This window comes from Poecilia mexicana, unplaced genomic scaffold, assembly GCF_051168715.1.
Source record: "Poecilia mexicana isolate PSO_F unplaced genomic scaffold, ASM5116871v1 scaffold_21, whole genome shotgun sequence".
NCBI classification, from domain to species: domain Eukaryota; kingdom Metazoa; phylum Chordata; class Actinopteri; order Cyprinodontiformes; family Poeciliidae; genus Poecilia; species Poecilia mexicana.
The window spans coordinates 11,978,620-12,003,234 of record NW_028263390.1 but is presented as its reverse complement, the minus strand read 5'-3'; the positions used below and the strand labels follow the sequence as shown (position 1 = coordinate 12,003,234).

General features: G+C 38.4%; 3 protein-coding genes and 1 long non-coding RNA gene across 5 annotated transcripts; 2 read left to right on the top strand and 2 right to left on the bottom strand.

The window, feature by feature from the left end:
- Positions 1-1,669: 1,669 nt before the first annotated feature.
- On the bottom strand, positions 1,670-5,127 carry nme6 (NME/NM23 nucleoside diphosphate kinase 6). Its single transcript, XM_014990772.2, has 6 exons — positions 4,754-5,127; positions 4,564-4,676; positions 3,494-3,596; positions 3,191-3,230; positions 2,949-3,109; positions 1,670-2,169 (listed from the first exon to the last, which is right to left on the bottom strand). Exons 2-6 carry the CDS (start codon positions 4,654-4,656, stop codon positions 2,018-2,020), a joined length of 549 nt encoding a protein of 182 aa, XP_014846258.2. The 5' UTR covers positions 4,657-4,676; positions 4,754-5,127; the 3' UTR covers positions 1,670-2,017.
- Positions 5,128-11,062: 5,935 nt separating this feature from the next.
- Positions 11,063-13,746, top strand: LOC106920021 (uncharacterized). Its single transcript, XR_001418751.2, has 2 exons — positions 11,063-11,530; positions 13,011-13,746. It is a non-coding gene; the product is annotated as an uncharacterized LOC106920021 (long non-coding RNA).
- A 1,298-nt stretch (positions 13,747-15,044) lies between these two features.
- eif2b4 (eukaryotic translation initiation factor 2B, subunit 4 delta) lies at positions 15,045-19,467 on the top strand. The gene is made up of 13 exons (XM_088001913.1): positions 15,045-15,152; positions 15,587-15,624; positions 15,717-15,897; positions 15,995-16,204; positions 16,312-16,394; positions 16,957-17,048; positions 17,164-17,278; positions 17,648-17,724; positions 17,849-17,951; positions 18,321-18,448; positions 18,673-18,850; positions 18,933-19,113; positions 19,181-19,467. The coding sequence occupies exons 1-13, from the start codon at positions 15,131-15,133 to the stop codon at positions 19,378-19,380; spliced, it is 1,608 nt and encodes a 535-aa protein (XP_087858039.1). The 5' UTR covers positions 15,045-15,130; the 3' UTR covers positions 19,381-19,467.
- A 2,596-nt stretch (positions 19,468-22,063) lies between these two features.
- On the bottom strand, positions 22,064-24,461 carry atraid (all-trans retinoic acid induced differentiation factor). Of its 2 annotated transcripts, none has more exons than XM_088001914.1 (7): positions 24,267-24,461; positions 23,980-24,113; positions 23,667-23,735; positions 23,096-23,167; positions 22,880-23,001; positions 22,692-22,792; positions 22,064-22,556 (listed from the first exon to the last, which is right to left on the bottom strand). In XM_088001914.1, the coding sequence occupies exons 1-7, from the start codon at positions 24,357-24,359 to the stop codon at positions 22,458-22,460; spliced, it is 690 nt and encodes a 229-aa protein (XP_087858040.1). In that variant the 5' UTR covers positions 24,360-24,461; the 3' UTR covers positions 22,064-22,457. The 2 variants fall into 2 exon arrangements, with proteins under 2 accessions (XP_087858040.1, XP_014846266.1); XM_014990780.2 differs by having other exon boundaries at positions 22,064-22,596; positions 24,267-24,458.
- Positions 24,462-24,615: the final 154 nt, after the last annotated feature.

Sequence of the window (24,615 nt, the reverse complement as noted above, 5' to 3'; positions counted from 1 at the left end):
GTTAATGCATAAATGCATGTATCCTGACTATCTGTGCATTTTATTTAAATGCTAAACACAAAACGGCTGATTCACCTGTGGGTGTGTCTGTTTCAGTCACGTTTTGTTTTTCTGTGATAACTTGAAAATGAAAGTGATGCGTAGCTCAAGTCTGCATGTTCACAACTGAGACAATGCTGAATAGTATCTTAATTAGAGTGAGGAGCTGGTACACGAAGCTGCACTGTTTTCTTCTATTGGTTAATCTTCTTGATTTTCCATATTCCCTGGATCCCACTTCAATTTATCCTCTTCATCCTATCGATGATGTTTACTGTGAAGAGCCTAACTGAGCCGGAGGAAGGCGCGTTGTTTCCTGAGGATTTAGATTGGATTTTAAGTGAACATAAGGAAGAGCAGGATCTGTTCACTGGAGAACCTGACGCATCGTTTCCTGAGGAATCGGATTGAATTCTGAGTGAACCAGAGGAAGATTATCAAGTGTTCACCACCAACGAGTGGTATTGCCCAATTTGGTTTACTGAGAATGCTACGCTATCAGCACATACAGGAGGATGTCACTTCAATGTGTGAGTTAACCTAAGAGGTTATTTTGCAACCTTACTTGTGGAGAAATGATTTAATATCTAAAAGTACATAAAAAATAACTTCTTTTTTTTTTTGGCAAAGCATTTTTTTTTTTATCTTGTGTGCTACTGAGAGATCTTTGACAAGTGGGTATTTCCTTCCCCAGGACAAATTCAACAGGTTTCAAAATGCAGTGAGAGACATGCAGAACTGCAGACATGTCTGCCAAGTAAGTTTCAACCATATGACAAAAACAAACTTCCGTTATTTTTATCTCATGCATAAACAATTCATTGTTTCACCAAAGAGCCACATCAAGATCCTGAACTCGAGAGGAGTTGGAAGTAAATACCATATCTGTCTTAAAATTGAGTTTTTCTAGATTTGAATTGCACGCAGAAATCCAATTCTTATCTCAGGAACAGGATGACAAGCCTTATCTTAACTCCTATCTTGGGACAACACCCTGTTCACCAGACGTAAGGCCAACCTCTTTAGTTCAACACTGCAAGTCTCAGCGCAAGAATGCAGCAACAAAATTCATGATGTCCAAGTTCTTACCAAAAATGTATCATCAATACTTAATAAATTAAGTTGTTTAAGAAGTGCAAATGAGCACAAACGTAAATAAGCTTTATCTTGTTAAAGAAACAAAATGGCATACAAGAACTCAAAACTGAATAATTAACATGGACTCGAAAAAGAGGGACTACAAGGCAGATTCATCAGGAAGCGCCAGCTAATCCTTGTGTTCAATTTAAAGTAACGACGAAATTTATCCCTTATCCTAACTTGAGTTTATTATAAGATGTCTACACACACCCGCTTGATTTTTTTTTAGTTCTGTTTTATTAGTGCACATCGCCTGCATCCTCAAATGCCTGGGATTTTTTTCTGGCAACTTTGTTTCTGGAACTAGAAGTGAGACCCATTTCTCTTTGAAGACATATGAATGTATGCTTTTGCCAAAAGTTGTCTTTTTCTGCTATGTTTACAGTTAAAAATGCTACTAAAATAAAAGAGTGCTTTTTAAAAGGAATATGTCTATGATGTGGTTGATTCTATTAAGTCTTTTTAAAGAGGCTTTTATACATCTGAAATGTCACAGTCATAAAAATGTGGTTTATTTGGTTTGTGCAAAGTTAAATAATTCAAACCTTGAATCTTTCGTACTGCAAATCAAGTAAAAACAGCAGGTCAGGAAGTTACATCTTAAAATAATCTTCACAACTTAGGCAAAGAATAATCATTAAAAAATTGTTATTAAATGCCCCTCCCTGCTGACTTAAAATTACTAGTGACGTGATCCTAGCAACCTCTTTTTTTTTTTTTATTACAACTTGGCACTTCCATAAATCAGGCATACTCTTCATATGTGGCTTATAAACCAGAGTCTGTCATCTCATCCAATCAAGTTAAAGCTGTGGAGCAGGGCTGAGCTGCTCCAGGGTCAGCTTGGTGTTAAAGGTTTGTGGATCTGATCTTGTTGATCATATTGGATCCGTCCTGATCTGAACAACGGCTCCTCCTTCTTAAGCCACTGCTCCACGTTGAAATCTGGGAAGAAGAAACTGATTTCTCTCTGAGCTGACTCTGGAGAATCTGAAAAACAAAAGAAAATTACAAATATATATATGTGTCTGAGTGAACTAAACAAGTTTTTAGAATTGCAATAATTCAAACTTGTACCTGAAGAATATATTAAGGTGATTTTAGGCTTAATAAAGCGCTGTATTACCAGGTTCTTTCTCAATCCTTTTAAGCTATAAAGTAGTTTAAAAAAAAAAACTGTGGAAAAAAAAAATAGCTTCTCGTTGTTTCACACAGAAGTCTGTCTCAAGCTGCACATTTCTTTTAACCCGAGTATGCCACTTTAAATAACTGTACAGTATTAATTTTCTTATTTCGAAAATTTCTCCTTAGTGTACAGCTTTTTATTTGTATTTTTGTATTCTTTGCCTCTATGTGAATATGCATGCTCCAACTTCAAATTCAAAAACACTTTATTGATCCCAGAGGGAAATTAAATGCTGTTGTAACATCTTACCTCTGTGACACCCAAATTTCCCCACTGTGAGACAATAAAAGATATTTCTATTCTATTCGATTCCTTATGAATAAAAATGATTCTAGTAATCCTTACTGATCTAAAACCAAAACCGTAAGGTCCAATCTAATGTAAGACAGTGACTAAAATGGTTGTCTTTTTATGCAGTGTATATACTGTATTTTTGGTTGTATCTAAATCTATGACAACTGGACCTGAGAAATTTCGCTGAACTGACGGGAGACGTGGTAACTCTTCATTTCCTGACTCCCAGGATCTAACATTTGCAATATTTTAATCATTCAGAATGATGAGTGCCCAGAACATTTCTGACCGGAGCCATGAGTCGTGTTTCTGGTGTCTGTGAGGCCAAAGCGAGCCCTGATGCAGGCAGGGGATGTGTATCTGGCTTGAAAGACTTTGGTTGGTCCCATCAGGTCCCTCCAGTGACGTACGGCATCCTCTCGAGCTAAAACGTAAGCTCTCATTGGACCACTGGGGGTAAATTCATAAAAACATTGCTAATCATTAGGTGATCCATAAAAAAAAATAGTATTTTCACAAGCCTAGACTTACCTTGACATGAATTCGACAAGTCTTTGATAGAAGAATCGCTCTGGGAATGAAACATAAGATGTAAATACTTTTATCTTTTATGAATTTGAAATGTAAAAATGTGGATCTTTCATTTGTCAAATATAGAAAGATTCACATAGGTGCACACAGACCATGTAATGTATCTACTAGTATAAAAAGTAGTATAAAAAGTAATGTATCTACTAGTATAAAAAACTGATTTATTTTTAATAGTATGGAGAAACTAGAATAGAAATGTACTCTATTATGTAAAGACATAATATTGTTAAATATTGTCCACACCTGAATGTTCAGCGTAAAACCTCTCCGAATCCTGCCTTTTCCACACCAGGTCTTTGCATTTGACAATTACAAAGTTGTTATCCAGAATTGTCTGGTGAATAGCCTGAAAGAAAATCATGCAAGAAATGTTTAAATTTTGCCTGTACTGCTAAATGTTCTGGATAAATGTAAGCACATGCTGCTGTTCGTACGCCACCTTGCAAAAGCATACATTCCCGTTAAACCTTACAGCCCTTTTCACATGATAGTCACAAACATTACTGTAATCTAGACCCAAAACCCAGTGTGATATAATTATAATGGTGAAAAGGTGATAGAAAAAGCAGAAAAAATGTGCAATTGATCTGTATGAGTCAACACTTGGTAGAGCCTCCCTTTGCTGAAGTTACAGCTGCAAGTCTTATAAGGCTTGTTGTTGTTGCTTTCATACCTACTGATGGAAATTACTTTCTCATTTATATTTCCAGAACAGCTCAAGATCAATCAGACTTGATTGAGAGAGAGAGAGAGAGACAGACAGAGAAGATAACACATTTTCAGCATAGCAGATTCTCTACTGCATTTAGGTTTGGGATTGGACTGGGACAGTTCTATACTTAAAAAATACTTTGATCTAAACCATTTTATTGTAGCTCTGGTTGCATGTTTAGTGACATTATCCTGATAAGTTGACTCAATTAAGGGAAGTGGTTGCTGTGGATTTTACTTAGAGGTATCAGAGTAAGGGGGTTGAATATATGTAGACACTTTTTTTTTTTCTTTTTTGGAAAGCCATGCATCGTTTCCTTTCTCACTGTAGAATTGTGTACTTTGTCCTGTTGATCTAGCCCCCCCAAAATGCAGCGAGCTGAATAGTGTTGTTTCCAAGGTATTGTCTTATCCTTGACATTTAGCTATTTTCAGAGAAGGTATACCACAGACAAAAGAACCATCACGTTCATTTTGACACACCTCAAAAACTGTAATCCAACTGGACCACAGGTGAAAGACAGCTAAGACCCTGTTTAATCAAAGTACAACAGTTTCTGAATGAGCTAAAAGTAAAATGCGAAAAAATGAAAGTAGCTTACCTCTGCTATTACAGGATGAGCTATAGCATCGGGCTTGATGACCGCCAGGGTGAGCTGTAGCGCTTTGGACAGGCGGCCAGTAGCCTGTAACATGGTCACGGTTACCAGGACACCTATTGGAAATAATATATTTACTAGAATAAGATGTTATTTCCGAAAACATATGTTTAAATTTTTTGGTAATACCTACCTTTTATGTCAATTGTCCATCAAAATCGATCAACTTTTAACGTTTTTAACGGCTGCCATTGTCGCCGTTTACTCAGAGCAATTTCCCAGTTATAGGAGAAAACAGTAAACATAAGTTGTCGGCTTAATTGACAACTATGAGCTGTACATATGACAAAACCTCTACATAACAAACTGGTACTAAAATATGACTAAATGTTAAATGCAACTCCATCCCTGTTAGTCCCGCTTACAAAAACAATCCCCTGAAACGGAACACTGCAAAGAAGTGTTCCGGCCTCAATAAAATAAAAATGCTAAAGCTTTATTGACAGACTTTACGTCTATCAATGACATAAAAAAACAACTCGATATAAAGAAAAAAAAACACAGTAAAATGAAAAATGTATATACATAACAAAAATATATAAACAAAATCTACAATTTAAAGGGATTAGTCATACATAAAAACTACTATTATATCTGTAAGCTTCATATTAGACATTATAATAATATCATTATTATTTATGCTGCAAAAAAAGCAGCAGCATAAAAAGCAGAACCAACATACTGCTACAGCTTTCTGTTACCATCTATCAAAATATTGAACTGCTGATAAGATTATATTCTTTATTTTATTGATTTATATTTTTATATGTTTATAATTTTAGGTGAGTTTTAACCATCCATTAATTGTAGTTATTTTTCATGTTATAGTTCTTCCATGAAAACTATTATATTGTTTTATGCTATTTGTTACAATGAAATACTAATGAATTGATTTAATTACAGTTTATTTAGATGAGAAATTGGTATTGGCCCAGCCTGATAAAACAATTGCAGCCAAAATAAATGAATTTTCAGGAGTCAAATGTCTGATGTGGTACAAAGTTCTCTGCTCCCTCTGACTTTTTTTTTTTGTCAAAAATAAATTTCTTTTTTAGCATTTAAGCAGCTGAACGTCTAAAGGGGACCAGTGAGACACATTAACAACAAGCAGGAACTGGAGATGCAGAGATTTTTGTCTGTGGTAGATCAGACAGTGTGAGTTACAGACACATTCTAGAAATGCAAAGTGACCACACCCTGAAAAGCAGAGAGTGTGCAGTGTTTATGTGTGTGCAGAAAGAAGAAATGGGGAGGGAGGGGAGTTGTGTCAAGCATAGGTTTCTCCCACCTGCCCGGGTCATGTGACTTTGGGGTGAATCCACAGCTGCCACCTCCACGAGGCTAATAGAGAGGCAAAGAGAGAAGACTGTGGGGTGAAAGAGTTCACTTTTTTGTAAATATGCTTGAATGTATTAAAAGCTCTTGTTAGTTTAATATGTCAATCTTATTTTTTTAAAGAATACTAAGAGTAACAATGATGAATATGACTCAATGACCATTGTTCTTTATGAGTATAGTATGGTAAGAACTGTAGATGAAAAAAACTGATTAGATAGAAAATATGGACATCACAAAAATCCAGCAACTCAAAGACAAAACTGCTAGTGTAACCATTTGATGAAATACATCTATAATTTTTTGAAGAAAGAAAATACCTAAATCCTTTTCTTGATCATAAATAAAAAAAATAAAAAATTAGATAAAAAAAAAGAACAGACTTAACAGCATCTTTGTTTTAATGAGGCATGCATCATGCAAGACCTTATGTTTCAGATATACGATTTCCAGATCCCCTTTCTATAATTTTTTAAAATCATTTTACTAATATTTATTACTAGTAATTTTATTGTTGAGCAATACACCCAACTTTGCATTTCTTATTACAAAACAAAGCATTTATTTTCTCGTCAAACGGCTGCTGGAGATAGGCACCGGCCCTCCACCTGCATGGATAAGCAGGTATGGACTATGGATGGACTGATGGATATTCTTACTAATTCTTTCAACTTGACAGTTTGGGGCAGCATAGACACAAGTGACCTAAAGCTATTACATGTGGTTCTATTTGTGTTATTTGTTCTACGGCCCTAATCTACATTTTAAAACTTTTCTTATTTACTTTTTTTGCATACGTTAAAGAAGAACAATTTCAAACAAAGAAAGGTAACAGATGTTTAAAAACATAGTAATTTGAACTAAACTGACAAGATACTATTAATGAAAAGCTACTGTCTTGTTGGGACGGCAGCTCATATGAAAAGAGAGTCCACTGGTGGCTCCAGCTGACTCGTGATTCAACTCTGCTGTCTGACCACAATAAAGCTCATCTCTGTTTTACCTCTGTGTTACTGCTGCTGCTGCTGCTGCTGCTCGTGCTGCTGCTGCTGGCTCTTGCAGTTGTCGTTCCTGTTTAATCGGCGTTGGGGCAACTGGCTGAGTCACAACCCCCACCGGCACTTGGATGTTAACTTTTTGTTCATTCTTTCAACATGATCCACAGAAAATGGTCATGTAAAAACATTGCAAATAAAGTCTGGAGAGGTAAAATAAAACATGTAGTTGGCTAATTTACAGACATAACTATGTATACAAGTTTGTGTACACGTTCCTCTCTGACCTTTGACATCAACAAGGAATTATTTTTTGCTTCATAACTGCTGCTTACTGCATTTGTTCTCTTTTTTTTTTTTTTTTTTTTGGACCATCAGGCGCAAATATAGGAGATGGTTTTGCATAAAAATCCCAGACTTTAAAACACTTACAATCCCTGTCTGACCATTTTTGATGTTGAACTTCCTAAATGTTGACATTTAGATTCCTAATTGTATTGAATTTGTGCTGTGTGGCTGACTGAGTAATTATTTGCATTGGCAACAATTAAACCAATGTATCTAATAAAAAATGAGTGTACATTTACACTACAAAACTATAATGGACCCTGATATGACAGACATAAATAAAATGAAGTTATGATTCAAAAATATTTTGCTTTGTAAGTTTTAAATTTGCTGTGTTGTGCAATGTACCGATACTGATTATGATTACTTTTGTTCTAGTGTGACCTGTAAACAGTATTGTACACCTCTGCAGCTCACCTGCCACCCCGTGACCTTTACAGCAGAGTCATTAAGGACGTCATGGACCTTGGTGTGACGGTCAGAGGTCTTTGAAGCCTTTTTAGCTGTTCAGTCAGTGAGAAAAGTCAGGAATGTGTTTCCTGTTTTAACACTTTCAGAGGTTTTAGTGACAGGCTAAATCTTGGTCAGGCTACCTCATTGAAAACACCCCTTAATCCCATGTAATTGGACATTTGTTTCTTATGCCTTAACTTGTTACTTTATTATGACACTGCTGGCTGGACATGAAGATGCAAATGGATGCATCAATTATGAAGCATTTGTTCGTCACATCATGTCAGGCTGAGGGCCGAACTCGTCCGGATGGTTATGAACAGATAAAGAGCATCACAGTTGTGATGCTCTTTATCCGTTGATGCTCAACATTGACTATTTTCTGTTTTATTCTCTAAAATACCAGAATTGCCGCAAAACATTACACATGTCTGTCTGGTAACATTGTTTCCACAAAGTAAATCAGGTATTATGATCAAATAGTTACTCAGTACTTCAGTAGCATTTTTACAAAAATATTTCTATACTCTCACTTAAGAATTGTTTGGAGGCTGCTTACGTTATTCTACTACTTGGGTAAAAATATATTAAAGTAAAACTACTTTTACTTGAGTATAGTTTATCTGCCCATTCAGTGGTCTGTCTATGTTCCGCCCTGTATCTCTCGCATAAAACCTTACAACAATTTCTCTCTGTCCCCCCCTGCATGAGTCTTGTGACGTAGACGTTTCTCACCTCTCCGTCACCTGTTCTTTCTATCCGCATAAATGCTGCTGACCTTCGACCTTTCTGCCTCGCCACGCGGGACTGCTCTGGATTCGACAGCTGTGTCAACCTCAAGCCGGGCAACTGGTGCGCCAAGGGAAGGACAAGAGAGTGGCATTAATGGCAAACCACGTAATGAGTCAGCAACAATTGCTGTCTTATCTTTGTCAGGATCGGCCGTCTCGCTTTTGCTTTTTCCTTACACTCCGACGTGTTTTTATCCGGCGAAACTCTACTAAGCCCTCGTTTTCTTCTTACTTCTGGAAATGCTCCATTTGTGCCACGTTATTCTCTTATTGAAAGTGATTCCTTTCTCCTACATGTGGAGTTTCCTGTTAGAAAACAGGGTTAATCCCAAGCATGCATGGTGTCAGCTGCCATTTTATTTATACCAGTGTAAATGAACTAACCGCTCCATTACCAATGAGTTTCACTCCTACCTGCCGTCCTCAGGGACATTATTTCCTCATGCCAAGAAGAGTTTGTTGTGACCTCCCCAGAAGCGATGGGACGTTGGCAGAGGGGCAGACGGGCATGACAGAAGGGGAACAAAGTGATTAGCAAATGGGGGCCCCGGTATGTGAGCACAGGTTAAAAATAACCCCTCTGCCCAATTTGAAGTGAGAATGAAGGGCTGTAATGTCTGTGTCCCAAGCTGGTTTAATTGTTTCGTGGGGAAATGATCAGTTCAATAAATAATAATACATCTGGGAGTATAGATGGGAAGAAAAAAACAAAGAATAGTCTAATAGTTCTTTAACATGATGGATAACACGTGATGAGGGGAAACAGATGCTTAAATACAAGGCCAGTGAGCCCACATTAAAACCAATCAGCTGTCCCCAATAAGATCAACAAGAGGACTGTCTTTGCCGATACCACTCAACAACAGAAGCCATCTGATATTCCCAGCACCCAGATAATAAAAGCGGTGAGGACTCTGCACACAGTTGGCATCGGTGGATATGTTGCATTTGTGGACGTTTCCCTGGCCCTGTGCCACGGAAATATCGAACAACTGTCAGAATTAGACAACATCCTGTGGCATAAGAAAAAATAACAGGGAGCTACAAAGATGAGGTGAAGCTTCTATTTGTGGACAGCGAGTGCCTTGAAAATAGCGAGAGCGTTGGGTTTCAATATAAGCCCCCCTCGCTGAGCCCGAGCTTTCTGTGAATGAGGTCCGGGTTCCTGTCGCACCCAACCCTGCTGCTGATTTTAGAACACAGGTGTTGACCTTAGTGGAGTGGCTTGTGCTTGCTGCAGAGGAAAATGAACCCCTACACTCAGCCCGTTTGCCTCTACAGGCTTGGTTATCATCGTATGATCGTGCAGATGCTTCTAAGCAGATGCACAAAAATGATATTTTTACTTTTCTCAACCTCTGAGCTCGGGTCCTCTACCAGAGGCCTGGGAGCTTGAGGGTTCTGCGCAGTATCTTTGCTGTGCCTAGAACTGCACATTTCTGGACTGAGATGTCTGATGTTGTTCCTGGGATCTGTTTGAGCCACTGCTCCAGTTTGGGGGTGACTGGGGGTGCTTTCCCTGCCAGCATCTTGCACCCTGCTGTTATGTGCTGGACTGTCTCAGAGGCCTCCTTGCACAACCTACACCTTGGGTCTTGTCTGGTGTGGTAGATCTGAGATTTTTCATATATATATATATATATATATATATATATATATATATATATGAAAAATTAATCTGCATAGATTAATTATAGATGTATAATTAAGCTATATAATGTGTTTCATTAAGTGAACTAAGTAACTAAAATAAATACACTTTCAAAATGATGCTTTTATGCACTGAGAATGGCACAAATCTTTAGGCATTAGATATCTTTAGGGCATTTTCAAAGTAGGAAAACTGCATACATGATTACTGTCTCTTTAAAAAATGAGGGAAAGCCCAGATGATGATGCGAAGGCTTTGGAAACCTCTCAAAGGTTAACTGACACATTTGAGTTAATTGAAAGCTCACCTGTGGATGCGTTTAATAGCAATAAAGCAATAAAGATAATTTCTATTCTATTCTATTCTATTCTATTCTATTCTATTCTATTCTATTCTATTCTATTCTATTCTATTCTATTCAAAATGTCTAAAATCAATTGAGAATTTGTGCCAAGATGGTAAATTGGTGTTCAGCGAGCTTCTCTTTACTAATTGAATTTGGATTCAGTTTTACAAAATCCCCCAAAACACAAAAACACATTAACATTTGTGACTATAATATAACTAAACGTCTAGATTTGTGTTGCTGTTAGGCCTCAGAAGCATTTATTGTTTTTATTCTGTGCCACAAGACCAACCAAACTTTAAAGTCTTAAATATTACTGTATATGATGTGCGTATCTTGTAGCATCACTAAACCAAAACGATAATTGCCTCCTCACATAAAGTCTCTTTCGTACCTCTTACAACGAGACACGTGGCTCTTTTTTCTGTCTTACTGGAGCCCAGATGAAACTACAACCTTGTCTTCAGCTGTGACTCTGAAAGTACCCCCCAGAAACCCGCTGAAACCCGCCCCTCTTGCAGTTGCTTCCTTGTTTCTCCGCCCTCGTTTTAAAAAAAAAAAAAGGAGTCATTGACATCCTCTGTAAAATAGAGGCAGGGTAAGGCGGGCTGTGAGTTGGAGGGAGTGTGGGGGGGGCGGGTGGCTGAACAGAGGAACGGCAGAGGGGTGTTGGGTGTCTCAAGCCCAGTGTGAACAGCTGAAAGGTGTGACTTCACAGAGCTCGCTCCCCTCCCTGTCAGGGCCCTGATTGGGCCAGACAGGAGGCGCAGGAGAGGCCCCGGGCTCCCTAAAGGACACCAACAGGTGGGAAGTCGCATTGGAGGGGGCCCGCTCCTGGTAGGGATAGAAAAGGCCGGTCTGCATGGCCTGCTGCGGGCACAATCCACCGGGCCAGATACAGAGGAGAGCGGATGATCGCAAAGAGAGCTGAAGCGGACAGATGAGTTGAGTGGATAGAAGGCAAATGGAGGCTTCAGGGACCTGACCAAAGGTTGGTCACAATTTAAAACGTTTTGGTTGAATAAAAGTTGTACTGTTTTTAGTCAAAGTAATCTGAAACTGATTAAGCAGTCGTTTTGATTTTTTTGGGGGGGTAACATTTGTTTCTTTTAAAGAAAAAACTGTGCCAAAAATCAGGTTTGAGACCAGCTGTTAGATGTTTTCTCTCAGCTTTATTAAGGCAGCAACACACCACGGCAGAGCTTGTCACCTCCGACAGGCAGCTGAGGGGGACACCGTGGTGTGACACAGGAAGGAGTCAGAAAAAGTCGGTACCTTGACATGTGTCTCAGAGCAACATTCAAACTCTAATTACAGAAGCTAACTTTCCTTAGTTCAAGAAGACAGTAAACGACGTGGGGTTAGATTTAGGCCACCAGGTTATTCTGAAGGAGAGTTGGTGTGTTTGGCCTCTTTCTCGGGTCAACTTAATCGACAGTGAGAAACAGAAAGTTGAGGCAAAACAGATAACTTTTAAAATGTATTCAAACTATTTTTTTTTATTTTTTATTATTTTTATTTACTGTGTTTGTTGCAACATAGTCTGATGCTATAATCAATTTCTAATGCAGGCCCATTCGTATGTGAATGGGCCTGCATTAGGCCCATTCACATACGAATGTGTCTTAAAACCACATGTGTTTTCTCAATTTTCTTTGGACACTTCGCAGTCTCTCTCAGGATGAAATTTTCCCCCTCTCCAGAGATGAGCTTTGCTTTTCAAATATTCCTGTGCTGCCATTCCTCTCCCTCTGTCACAGTTAACCATTACTTAGCCAGTTGTTGCCTCCGCTCTTCCTCCGCGTGTATGAAAGGGTGTCTTTGTGTCCCGAGGAGAGTTGAATCCAGTTGTTTCCCCTTGTGAGGACATGCTTCCTTATATCCCCATATTAATACACCACTTATGGAATGTAAGGAAGTGTGTGGTTTCAAGGGGGACCTGAGCATCGGAAACCAGAAGAAGCTCTGATTTTCTTTCCTACTGAACATCGTTTTGATTTGTAGTTCAGATTCCTCTCATCGCCGATTAAGAGCCTGCTTGCGTGTGGGGAGGGTAACAGGTGAAAGGCCTGCTACCCTCTCCTTCAGCCCAGGCACGTGTATGGCTTGCATTACTCCCTTTGCCCGCTGATAGGGGGTCTCAGGGACACAACTTGAAAAAATTCCTGCCCTGCCCCAACTGCTGACAGTCGAGGAGGATTGACCAGCCGCAGCTGCCACCCATTATAGCAACCACAGAAGTTATAAAAGGACGATTGGAGGGAGGGAGGAAGGGCAGAGATGTGGAGCTGTCACTGAGGTTGAAAGTTCGCCCCAGCAGGGCTGGGTTTGGAGGTAGGAAAGGAGATGTCACCAGCTGTCAGGGTTCCCAAACCTCAAAATAGGAACTGTCTGCTCGGTAACACAGTGACGCCCCATGTTGTAACTCGCTCTGATTGTTAATAACCTTATTCTGCTCTGTGTTTCATCAGGTAACCCTGAAGAGGACCCCCTGCTCTCGTTTCTCTTTCCTCCTCTTGCTCTCTCTTTCTCTGTGTTTGACTGTTTTCCTGCCTCTCTCTTCCTCTGCCTCTTGCAGTCGAAGCAACACGCCTTGCTGTGGCTGGTCAAACGGAACCAAGTCAGGTGTTTCAGTGAGGTTTGGTCCCCTTCAACCAGCTACTGCGTCGTGAATTCTGTCGGCAGGGAATCAGAGACACTGTCACAGCTCATTGTGGACGTCGTAGTCTGAATAAATGTGACGTTTACGTATTACAGGGTATTCAGATTTGTTTTTGCTGCTTCGTTTGAGTTGTCCAAGTATAGGAGTTTGTGCTTACAAGTCAAATAAAGGATCACTAACAATGTACTTTTCTGACGTCTACGCTTTTTCTTTATTCCTGTCTTAAAATAAGCAAATACGGGGTTTTTACATTCTAATCACACCTCTCTAAATAGAAAATATCCCTTAAAACCAATTTCCCGTTATCTGCTGTACACACCCTCATGTTGCTGAAACAGGAAATCTTTAATCACTTACAGTTAATCACTAACCATTGAAGCTATAACTGTATAATAGAATAGAATACAACTCCATCACAGAGAGCACGCATGATTTGGACTTATTATGCACATCAAGCCAATCCAACTTTGTGCCATACGTTGAAATAAACTGTCCATAAGTTGTAACATTCTGGCAATAAATTCAAATAAATTCAATTAAACTCAGTCATTGCATTAGTTTTTTTTTTTAATTATTATTGTTTTGTTAATTTATTATCGATGTAACTATGTGCATGATGCCCACAAGGAGTTAATACTTACATCACATCGAATGTTTAAGTTAACAAAGGTTTATATACAACAGAATGAAGAAGCACTCTGAGTATTCCTGCAGGTGTACAATGTTTAACTTTAAAGAAAAAATAAAAAACATACACACACTCAGCTTCGGAAAATTTAGAGTGACCACTTGATTTTCTAAGACTGCCAAGAGAAAGAAGAGGATATATAATATATATTTATAATATGTATGTATATATATATATATATATATATATATATATATATATATATATATATATATATATATATATAGATAGATAGATAGATAGATAGATAGATAGATAGATAGATAGATAGATAGATAGATAGATAGATAGATAGATAGATAGATAGATAGATAGATAGATAGATAGATAGATATACATGCAGTGCGAGAATTGAATTCAGGACCTCCTTAACTGCAGCATCATTTAGTAGCATGTATTTATCAAACTAACTCTTCCAAAATAAAATCATTTAATTAAAGAAAATACATCTGCTGGTTATTTTAGAATAAGATTTTCTTTGAGCCAGTCTGAGAAAACGATGCCAGGACTCATTAAAACCAAAACTGTGAAATTCTATTTTTAGCTAATTGCACAGTAGTCCTTTGCTTTTTCTTTCTTATAAAATCAAAATTGTGTGCACATATGTCTTCATTTAGCCTTATTTTGTTTTCTATAAAGTTCATATGTTATGTGAGTGCTTGAAAATTGAAATCAAGTTCCTTATTTATGAACACAATCATGAGTAATAAAGCTGATTCTGATGTGTAATTTCAACGTGGAACTGTATAACCATCAACAGACACTTGTTTTGTTTTGTTTTTTAGCTTTTAATCCAGGAAATTAAATTGTGATTGCAAAAAGGGACACTTACGATGTATGATCTGCTAGAACTGCAGGGATTTGGGTGAATGCTTTATGTAGATGTGAGATTGATGGAAAATAGCAACGTATTTTTTTCTCTCTTTTTATTTTCTCCTAATATTTTCTTGCTTCTCATTTACTTTTTCTTTTTCTTACTTATTAAAATTGGTTTATTTTCCTTTGTGTCTTTTATATAGAAAATGTCTTTACTTTTGGTTTTGTCATGAAATTTGTGACCGAGGCTTACTTTTAATCGAACTGCAGAGAAAATTTGTAAATTTGACGCAATTAATGAAAATAAGCAAATAAGACAATTACTGTGAAATTACAGCTGAACACTTTTGCCTCCAGAAGATGGCGCTGTGGGCAGAACACAGATGTTGCTGCAGCAGCAGAGGAAGTGAAGCCGTATTGTAAAGATGGCTGACAGTGGAGTGACAGGTGAGCTTGGGAATGTGTAACAGCTGCGCTTTTTATCACTTTGCAGCTGCTTTTCTTTCTTTAAACCATTTGTTACGTGAGTAAAAACGCAGCTATTGTTCTAGTTTCGAGGAGGTTAAGTTTCCTCTGTTCTAACGGGTTTATTATTTCAGATGCGAGTCCTGCTAACGTTAGCATGGACAGTGTAGTTTAACAGCAGACGTAGCGATGTTGCATCATTTTTGGAGTTGTATTTTCTTGGTTATTATTGCTATGTTTTTGAATTTTTAGCTGTCGATATTATGTACGAGAATCTCTTTTGTAGCTGACGTTAGCTCACTGTAAAGTTATGAAATCAAAGTATTATAAGTCCATCGTATGGCTTGAAAGAGGCTCATCTGGCTCATTCTAGCGTCACGAACACCATGATGTTACAATCTTCACTATTCTTGCAGATGGAAATGAGAAGAAAGGCGACATTGAACGTGCAAAGGTCAGTTTATTTTGGTCACTTGCAACCTGTTACTACAGACTGGCGTGAGTGAGTAGCAGTCGTGACATGATCATCTTTAAATCTTCAAACAGAGTGAAGGCAAAGAGCTGACCAAAGAGGAGAAGCAGCGGCTGAGGAAGGAGAAGAAACAACAGAAGAAAAGCAAAGAGAAAAAGGATGACAAGGCTATACAGGAGAGTGGTAAAGAAACTAGGGGTGACAGTTCAGCTGCTTCAGCACCACAGCCTTCAACGCAATCCACAGCTCAGAAAGGTAAAATGACTTCTGAGATGTTTGTCTGTGAACCATAAGCCCTAAGCGGTCGCTGTAGTTAACTTTTTATTCTACAATGTGCTTCTGCTTATTCAAGCTCCTTCAGCAGTGCCTGCTCCAGTTTCCGTGCCTGCCTCAGAGGGTCCCACCCCAGCAGATAAGCCTGCTAAGAGTAAAGCTGAACTGAAAGCCGAACGGAGAGCTCGGCAAGAGTCCGAGAGGGCCAGCAAACAGAGCAAGAAAGGAGATCCGGGACCACAAGGTGCTGTGAGCAAATCGAAAGCAGCCACGAATGAGCTGCAGCCAGGTAGCATTTCATAGTCACAACCTCATCACTTCAGTCAAAGTGATGAAACAGCTTTAACTTAAGTATCATGGCAACACGAGTAAAAAAAGATCTCTCTATGTTTTCAGTGGTAAAAAGGCTGCCAGAACACATTCAAGTGGATAATCCAGACGTGTTAAAGAAATTGGCCAAGAAGCTGGAAAGGCAACAGGTACGATTGATTTCCATGTTATAAATTTGTTTAAAAATTGAAGAGCAGCGCCTTGTCAGAGTATTCATACCCCTTGAGATTTTCTCAATTATGTTCCAACTACAAACTCGAAATCTGGATAAAATGCATTGCAACTTGTGGCTATCACCAGACAAAATGTAGGTCTAAAGCAGTCACTGAAAGTTAGAACTGCATGTCATGGTATTAACATTGTTTTCCAGACACCAGGGCAAAATTCTGCTAAAAAGGTATAAGCCGTCGAGTTTAGAGTCTTTAAAATGTTTGCCGTTGACAATTAACATATATATTTTTGTAGTATTTGTGGCTATTTAGATTTGCATTTCTTTTGTTTTGCTGTGTTGTTGCTTGTTGTTCTTGCTTCTCAGGACTTTGGTTATAATCCAACACACTTTCCTGCAAAATCAGTTTGGCATGTGTAATTGTATTTGGAGAGCAATAGAAAAATCATGTGTTTCTTTTGGCATTTTTAGTGTCTGTAAGTTTAATTTTAGGAGTAATTCCTTTTCTTTTTTCTTTTTTTTTTTTGATCTCTTGGTTTCAGATCCCACTGCGCTTAGACTATGGTTACAAAGTCAGCTTGTTTTCTCATCTGCACCAGTACAGTCGCAAAGCTCCGCTAACACAGCAACTCAGGTGAGCCCAGGGGTTGCTTGTTTATCTTCGCTACGAAAAGTTTTAGTTTTGCCCTCAAAAACTCTTCCTAATCTGCTCCAACCACCTTCAGCATTTGTGTTTTTACTGTTTGCAGCATTCCTTCAACGGTGATTCATCCTGCTATTGTGCGACTGGGCCTCCAGTACTCCCAGGGCATTGTGGCTGGGTCCAATGCTCGCTCTGTTGCCCTGCTGCATGCCTTCAAACAGGTGCTGATCCAAAAACTACTAGACTTCTACCTAGGGATGCACAGTGTATCCTCCTTAATATTGGTATTGGCTGATGTTAGTCTTCCTATTTAACGTATCGGTCACTTAAATAAAACGAGGCTGATTGACCGATGTTTATTTCCATCTTGTTGCAGTTAGTGTTTTGGGATTGGTTTTGCCATGTGGTATTTGCTTGGGCATGCAACAGTCATAGTGATGTTGCACAGGATTGTGGGTTGTATAACTGAAGCAGAGTAGTAGAGCTATGCCATTCCATGTGCTCAAAATTTAATGGAAATTTCTACAATTTGCTGTGAACAAATAAGCTTGATTCTGAAACAGTTTTTTTTTCTTCTTCTTCTTCTGCAGGTAATAAGGGACTACACTACACCTCCAAATGAGGAGCTGTCTAGAGACTTGGTCAACAGACTGAAACCTTATATTAGGTATTAAAAATTATTAATGAGTATCTTTGTAACCTTTTGCCCAACCTGAACGATTAGTACATTTGTATATTTTTTGTTGTTGTTGTTGTTTAAAATGTAGTATTTGCCTTTTGTTTTCTTCCAGTTTTTTGAACCAGTGTCGCCCTCTGTCAGCCAGCATGGGCAACGCCATCAAATATGTCAAAAAAGAAATCTCCAATATTCCCAGTCAATGCAAGGAAGAAGAGGTTTGTGTTTTTGAGTTTTTTGCTTGTTTTTAAAAGGCCCCTCCACTTAATTTTTTTCAAGCATATTGAACCTTTAAAAAAATTGCATATCACAGCCACATCACTACTAAACCCACTGTTTCTATTTTTTGTATTTTTGTTTTTCTTTAGACTTAGTACAAGGTTATTATGTCCACATTAGAGCTTCTTTAACCGCTGACAGAGACTCGGGTTGCAAAAATTAAAGATGTGATTTTCACTAGTACAGCTATAGCCAATGAATCTGTCACAATAATTGCTCCAGCTAAGATAAAGTGAATGGAAAGCTGTTGGGTCCGACTAACATAAATGTAATTTTGACTTGCAATGAAGCACTCTTTTCTATTTCAGGCAAAACAGAAACTGCTCAAATGCATCGAGTGGTACATTAAAGACAAGATCATTCTTGCTGCTACAGCTATAGCAGAGTCCTCCATAGAAAAGATCAGTGATGGAGACGTCATCCTCATTTATGGATGGTAAGGCTCAGAAATCTGGGCAAGTTCTTTCCATTAACTCTACATTGTATATTTCTTGTTACTAAGCTGTGATTTGTTGTATTTGTTAGAGCAATAATGGATTTTCCCATTTTTTTTTTTATATTTAGACATGTTCTCTTCCTTTTTCACCTTCCCGTCTCCCTTTCTTTCCATATTTAACTCTGACGTCACAAAGTCTAAATTTTTATATTTGCTTCGGTCAGCTCTTCTCTGGTCAACCACATCCTCTGTGAGGCCTTGGAGAAAAACAGGAAGTTTCGCGTCATAGTTGTAGACAGCAGGCCTCGGCTTGAGGGCCGGGAGGCTCTGAGGCGTCTGGTACAGAGAGGCATCAGTTGCACATATGTCCTTATCTCAGCTGTGTCCTACATTCTTCCAGAGGTAATCAGAAATTGGCGTCATCTGTTGATCAGAGAGTTGCTAAAAAGTTTAGCTATAAGCACTTTTTTTGTTGTTATTTTAGGTATCGAAGGTGTTCCTCGGAGCTCACGCCCTCTTGGCTAATGGTTACGTCATGTCTCGAGTGGGAACTTCACAAATAGCTCTGGTGGCCAAAGCCTTTAACGTGCCTGTGCTGGTTTGTTGCGAGACCTACAAGTTCTGTGAGAGGGTGCAGACGGACTCATTTGTATCCAATGAACTGGGTATGTAAACACATTCTGTTTCTAACGTGTCGATGTTTGTCGGCTGATCCTCATTGGTCCTTTCCAGATGACCCTGACGACCTCATCGTGACGCGTAATGGGCAGACCCAGCTGGAGAACTGGCAGCAGGAGCCCTCCCTGGGTCTGCTGAACCTCGTCTACGATGTGACGCCTCCTGACTTCGTGGACCTGGTCATCACGGAACTGGGAATGATCCCGTGCACTTCGGTCCCCGTGGTGCTGCGGGTCAAAAATGTCGATCAGTGAGCACCCTCCATATCGGCTTGTCTGACGCGCAAGGTCGTGCTTTTAGCATGCAATAAATGTATATCTGAAATGGCATAAACTTTTAAATGAGTTTCCTTTGTGTTTTTTTTTTCCTGGGTTTTTAAAAAGGAGAGTTGTTAGATATTAATAAATCACACTAGGGAGGTCATCTGTGGGTGTGGAAAGCTAACCATTAAAGGTTTTGTATTTGAAACTGAAACTCGGGCCTCTGAAAGGAATGTTATTGCTCCATGAATGTGGTTTATTATAAAGACCTGGTCTTTTAAACAAGCACAAAGGTAGTTTATCCTCACAGTCAACACATGATCCTCAGGCGCTTGGAAGAAGCACATTATTCCTACATGGTCATGATTCCTGATTGCAAAGGAGTGGTGCTTTCACAATTGCTCTTTAACAGACAATGATCACTTTATTTGCGTCATCATTGCTTTATATCCAATGGGCAGATTGGTGCATAGAAACCACACAGTTATCAAATCAAGAACTTGATGCAAAGAAATATTTAGGTTTCTAGAAAAAGTCCAGCGAGTACTGGGCACCGTCCCCTAAAGAGAACCAACTAAGATATTAACTTGCCACCAGTGCAGATCTTAAGAGTGAAGCATGCACAGATGTGGGTGGAAAAAAAATTGTACTTCAACTCAATGGAAAAGTAGAAGTTGAAGGAAATATGCAAGAGTAATATTTAATATAGAAGGCTGCTCAAATACCAGATCAGATCATTTGACTTAATTTTAAAACTTCAGACAAAAATGTAAAGATTATGCAGAAATACTGCTGTTTTAAGGACAAAATTATACGAATATTTGCATAGAAAATTTTCCAAATACTTTTTTCTTTCATAAAAAACTAAGAAATGTATACTTGCAGTATGTTTGCATTACTAAGTGGTAGTACAAGGTAAAGTACTTCCATATGTCACAGCAGGCTCAGTGGATAGAAAATGGCATTAGAACAAAACTTGTGCACAGTAAAATTAGGTTATGCAGAAATTTTACTCCATGTAATTTTCTTCCATAAAGTTATTGTAAGTAATTGTAATTAGCTACAACCCACCTCTGAGCATGGAGACCAGCGTTTGAGTGAGGCAGATACCTTTGGTTGATGGCATGCATGTTGGAAAGAAGTCGTTTCATGAAAAATAAAGACCGACATCCTACGAGATGTTGCAGAATTTGACAGAGGACTTTTATTTTCTTAAAAAATATTTTCCCTGGTTGGGATACCAAAAATAAAAAATAAAAAAAGGACTGTTCTACAAAAATAAATGCTGCAATGAGTTATGCGAGAGCAAAGTCAGTTTATTTTCAGCACAATGTAGCACCATTTCGCAAAGGAAAAGTGAGGAGGCTTTAAAGATCTTGACTATCAAACATTTGATGCTTTGCAGAAACTTCATTTCATTATAATTTTCCATGAAAAAAAAAAAAAAAATCTTGAAAACCTGAAAATATTTCATTGGAAATAATATTTCAGTGACAAGATCTAACATTAAAGCAGTAAAATATCTCAAAAAGAGGAAAATAAAACACTATTGTAAAATCTTTATTAAAACCCTGAACTTTAAACAAGATAAATAGAGATGCAATAGAAAAGACACATCCAGATCGTGGAGTGCATTTCAAGACAAGATTGAAAAACTCATGAAAGAAACGGTTGAGGGCCCTACGTGGTTGAGTCGAAATTGTCACCGTCACTTTGTTCTCAGCCTCATGTTGTCCATCCCTTCTCATCACAACCTCCCTGGTGAACTTTTCAACCCTCTCTGTGTGCAAAACTATTGTGTGTGAAGTCTGAATTGGGTGCGTTTGTGACAAACTACTCAACTTTCAGAAGTCATTTTTTTAGCCAGAGAGCAAAATGGATAGCTTTAAAGAGGAATTGTCCCAAGCCCTGAGGAAGTACATACTGTTGGACACAACACTAAACTTTGGTTCTGGTCCATTGCAGATATCAAATGTCCCACTGAGGCCTTTTGTTCTTTTTTTTTGGCTTCTAACAAGTAAAATTGAGTCATTGCAGCTAGTCAAGCATCATTTCCTCCACCTCTGAAATCATAATAGTTGTTCCTCTTTGCTATGACCTCTGTGTTTACTTCACTGTTGTAAGCCACACATGACAAAACACCATGACCTATTCTGCAGCAGGAAGGGTTTCACAGGAACTCTGTTCAAACTCTTGTGGACTTTGAACAGCATTTACAAAAACAAACATCCTGCAACCTTGTGACCGCACATCGACAGTTCGACTTCAGTCTGACCATGTTGGACCCTTGAATAGTTGTCAGTTAGCCAAAAAACAAAAGGCAATTATACAACAGCAGGAATATTAAATCTCCAAAGTTTGTACAACAAATCCACCATGACACTGCTGGGCAGCCAGACCCACCAACCGGTTGGTCTAAGCTGCCAAGGCAGGACACAAACAAAGGGAAATATTTACTACAACAAATTTTTCATCCTGAGTACATTTAAACACCAACACTTTTGAATTAAAGAGGTTAAAATCATCATTAAAGTGCAACTAAACTTGCAGTTTTGGTTTAAATTTAACACAGCTAACCCACTGCCCTCTACCAGCCCCTTCTTGGCATCACCACTAATGCCCCCCCCCCCCCCCCGCCCAAAAAGAAAAAAAAAAAAAAAACTTGTAAACCACACAGTCAGCATGCAATGAGTTGTTGCTCAACTTTTTCTAAAACATGCAAAACATTATTTCTGGTGTAAATTCACACACATTTAGCACTTGTTTGACAGAATTCAGTGTTCACTGTTATCTGCATTTTTTAAGTACATAACTTAAAAACAATGCAGAGTCTTAAGCAGATTCTGCAAAAAAAACAAAAAAAAACAAACGCAACACCAGTGGTAATCGTGTCAAAAAATTAGGTCATATTTAAAATGTGTGTCATCTAAAAATTCTATCACATTAATTAGAATAAAAATGCCAGTTTTTTTTTCTCTCCCCAAAATAAAATACAGTAACATTTATAAAATATTCACACCAGAGTGTGGTGCCACACTGGGCTTTGTCAGCATTATTATCCCTTTCAGGAGTCAGTTTCTTGTCAGATTAAAAAGCAGCTCACACTCAGAGTGATTTGGCTTTGCGTCTCTGGGTAATCCACAACAGGAAGGAGATGACAACTGTGGACGCTGCAAGAGGCCCAAAAACTTTCAGAACTGGGAATTCTGCCTGTAAGCAAGTTTAAAAATGTGTTGTTTAAAAGGTTTTTGCGCTTATGTTAATTTAGTAATAACCAAAAAAAAAAAAAGTCTCCAAGTACCCACCTGCCGAAGACACTTGTATCCATGGTAATTTTCAGCACAGCGACACTCAAAGGAGCCAGGACCATAGGGACCGCAAAGGGAGTTTTCTGGACAATTCATAGCTATAGATTCCCAATAAATGCAAACAAACATCACACATTGCAAAACAAATATGTTTTGTAACAAATATCTGCTGAACGTTGACCTACACATCTGTCCTGTCTGGTTGCACATGTTTTTCTGGTCCTTACAAAGCTGGTTCCCTTGTTTGACTTCGATCTGTTGCCATGAAGCATTCCCACCTGGACAAGCTATGTCCTCTGGTAAAATCCTGAAGACACATTGATAGGTGTTGAAGAAAAAAAGACTTTAAAAATACCAGAACCACTTTAGACAGATAAAATGATCATTTCAAAGACACTTACAAGAAGTTTAGGTCAAGAAATCCTTGGAAGACCTCATTACTGATGTTGGTAATGGGATTCAGTGAGAGATCTCTGGAAAGAAAAGCAAAACTTAAGAACAAAAATGTTAAGAATAAAACATTAGTTCTACCTAAAAATAAGCGTGACATTTTTACATTAGATTCTGCTTAATGTATAATTATTTGCAAGAATTGGTGCAGAACAACTTCACACTTGTTTTATTTAGTACAACAGCATAAAGTGCTCCAAAATGTTGACGTGCAAGAAGAAGAAGAAAAAAAAAAAAAGCATCTAATTTTTGATTGCATTTTTTCAAAGATCTCAACAACCAGTCTGATCAAGCTTTACTTAATTTCTACAAAGGCATTGCCAAATGCCTTTGTAGCTATTGGAGGGGCTATAAAACATCCAACTGCTGCAAACGTTGCCTCTACAAATATTTTTATTTTACCTCATGCCTTTGTGTTGGTATATATCCAATAAAACAAAAGTTAGATGTTGAAATGTGTCCAAGTGTGAAAAAATTTCAAGGGGTATGAATGTTTTTTTCTCCATACAGCAGTGTACTTACATCACCACCACTGTGGATGCTCCTGAAAGGTCTTCCACTTGAGTCAGTGAACAATTGGATAAATCCAACCTGATAAATCAAAATAAAATATGAAAATACACTTTACTAAAACTTCACTCTAAAATTCCACGTTTTCCTTACATTCGCATTGATGTCAGGTGAATTACGAAATTCTACATAAAAAAAAAAAAAAAAAAAAAAAGTTATTTTCTTTACCCCTTTATTTTTAAGTACTAGTTTGGGTGGGTTTAAGGCCAAAAAAGAAAACATCGTTTGCAACATTCACTTAGAGCGCAGTATATTGCGGTCATACCCGATGATGCGTTCAGGGTCGCTTGAGTTATCATTTGCTAAACAGCACCTCTTGTCAAGCCGTCCAGCGGATGAAGAGCAGAAATTATCCACGTAGGTGTTGTTTTGGACAGTACCACCACAGAGCGAACATACCTGCGATTTGAAATCAGGTTACCAGATAGAAAAAAAGTAGTAAACAACAAACTGAAACCGACAACCCCTACAAGGTCTATACACCAACCAAAACAAGCCGGTTTATTAGGATTTACTGCGACATTATTCCAGTGGTGAACACACCAGTCTTACCTCCAGTCCAGTCAGCTGATAACTCGCGTTAAAATACAACGTAAGGATAAAAACAAGAGCTACAGCTTCACACCTGCTGAGTAGTGCTTTCATTTTTATTGACTGAAGTCACATGACGTGGTCACGTGTCAGGAAGCTGGCAATTTATGGTCGTAATTACGCATGCGGATGAGGACCGATAAGGATGCCGGTGTGTGACAGAACACCTGCAACCTGCGTGTTTTAATTCTCTCCCTGGTTTAGCACACCTGCATCAAATGATGGCTCATTAGAAGGTCTAAGGAGAACATTGACTTGCTGAGGAGGTTGTTACTACCACTAGGAAGAGAACTAAAACATGCAGGATGCC